The sequence below is a fragment of the Gavia stellata genome, chromosome 7 (genome assembly GCF_030936135.1).
Source record: "Gavia stellata isolate bGavSte3 chromosome 7, bGavSte3.hap2, whole genome shotgun sequence".
Classification (NCBI taxonomy): Eukaryota; Metazoa; Chordata; class Aves; order Gaviiformes; family Gaviidae; genus Gavia; species Gavia stellata.
The window spans coordinates 29,150,840-29,153,091 of NC_082600.1; the positions used below are offsets into that span (position 1 = coordinate 29,150,840).

Genomic DNA, 2,252 nt, shown 5'->3' on the forward strand with positions numbered 1-2,252 from the left:
CCTCCAGGGATGGTGACTCCACCACTTCCCTGGGCAGCCTGTTCCAATGCTTTGCCAGTCTCTCAGTAAAGAAATTTTTCCTAATATCCAGCCTGAACCTCCCCTGGCGCAACTTGAGGCCATTTCCTCTTGTCCTGTTTTTTGTTGTGGGTTGGTTTTTTTTTTTTTTAATTTTAGCCATAGAAATTAATATTTATTTAAACCATCTGCTGATAACATTTTCTCTATATTTTTAGAAATGTAGAAGAAACTATTTATAACAGTAAAGATCTGGAAGCTTATTGCATAATCACACTTTCAAAGAAGTATTATCATAAACACTGGGTGAGTTAACAGTTCCTGAAATCATCTGAGGTTGCTTATTATTTTCTAAAAATGCAGGCCAAAATAAGAAAATTGGTGGACTGACCTGTATCCTTAGCAATCAATACTGGTTCATCTACTGAGTCTGACACTGAGAGATTTTATTCCTCCTTTATCACCACCAGTATGTTTGTTTACGAAATTCCTATGCATTGGAAGTTAACTGGAAATACTGCACGAGCTGCTTTACACAACTCTTAAAAAAGGCAGTGCTTACGGCTGGTCTGGTGGAAGAGGGAAGCAGTCAGCTTCACGTGGTGGTTGTTGAGAGAACTGACATGTACGTGACGTCCAGAGACTAACACCACTGAACTCACACTGACATCCATGCATTTAGTTTTGCCAGCAGAACTGCGGTTTAGAGGTTTAATTGGTTCTGGTTTAGATGTAAACGATGGAACACAACTTACACAACAGAGGCTGGTGTCCCTCTTTGTACTGGGTAGTCAACTGGCGGCATTACTAACTGGATGCCACAATAGCAGACATGGCAGAATTAAAAGAAAAAGGACCTTGTTCTAAGGGTTTTCTTGCCTATTTTTTAAAAAAGGAGTGAGACCAAATGTTCACCCTAGATATGGGCTCAAATTTATGAAAAAGCAATAAGAACTTCTATTTTCCCCATTTTTTTTCCTAACTATTAGTGGTAAAATGGTAAAGTACAATTTATTTCCAAATCACTGAAAATTCAGTCAATCTTTGCTCCAGGTAACCGTGGATCAATACTGTATCTGCCAGTTCCCGAAAAACAAACTACCAGTTGTTCTTTCTCTGAGAAAAGGCAAACGCACACACCTTATGTTAGTGACACAGCCAACCATCATTACGTGGTTGCAAAGAAAGAGAAAAAAGGTTTCATTTGTTTACAGTTTGTTATTAGGCAGCATCCTCTTCCTCCTCCTCATCTTCCTTTGCAATGAAATGTTGCTTTCTGAATTCTCGCCTGCTCATCGTTGTGCTTGGGAGTGCAACTGCTGGGAGATCCTGTATGAACTTGACATCTCCAAAGAACCGGTGCACTGGCTGGTTGCTGTCTTCATCCAAGAAAGCACGACCGTCTAGTTGTGTCGGCTTCTTCGGGAGGTCTGCATCCTCCAAGCTAGACCCATCTGAAAGTACACTTCAGAGCTGCTCTCCTCTTCATTGCAGACATGATTGTGCAGATTTTCACCACTGTCCATTTTTGATGGAGCACTGCTTGATTTCTCTGCACGTGGCTTGAAAGAAACATCATGTTCCTTTTCCTGTTTGTCTTCCTTAGTCTCTGGAACGCTTTCACCTTTTTTCTCTTGAGTTATATTGTAGTCTCCTGGATCTGTTGAATGTCGACCTTCTTCGGATGTTTTAGGTGTTTCCCCTGATGCAGCAAGGTTTCACTTCCACATGTAAGTCCTTCTAGTCCTGATTTTACTCGACTGTTTTTTTCACATTTTAGCCTCTTGGAGGGCCTGGCAGCTGCTTTGTGTGGAGAACACAGGCTCAGCGTCTGGGGGCCGCCGGCGGCGCTTCCCCCGCGGTCTGTGCGGAGGCGGCTGCCGGGCGCCCGCCCTCCGGAGACCCCTTCACGCAGCGCCCGGGAGGCCGCCGCCGCTGCGCTGCCATCCTGGGAGAGACGGGCCACGGGTCTCCGTGCGGCCCCGGCCCTGCCCGCCGCCATCTTGGGGAGGGTGCTTTCCTTCTTTAACAACTTGGTTCTCATAAAGATCCAGTGATTTCAAGGCATGGTTTTCAATAATACCTCGGTGCCTAGAACTCATTTTTCCAAACCTAAGGCACTTAGGGCTAAATCTTAAGAAAAACCTACTTATTGAAATTTCAGCTAAAGCAAGGCACCAGGGTCTCATGCAATGAGAACCCAAGTAGAAAAAAACCCCAAACAAAACACACCA

General features: G+C 44.2%; 1 protein-coding gene across 1 annotated transcript; it reads right to left on the minus strand.

Annotated features, from left to right (window-relative positions):
* Positions 1-1,239: 1,239 nt before the first annotated feature.
* LOC104256463 (UPF0688 protein C1orf174) lies at positions 1,240-2,020 on the minus strand. Its single transcript, XM_009810917.2, is given in 3 exon segments — positions 1,240-1,473; positions 1,476-1,738; positions 1,741-2,020. Coding segments are annotated over 3 exon segments (777 nt in total).
* Between the last annotated feature and the right edge of the window lie 232 nt (positions 2,021-2,252).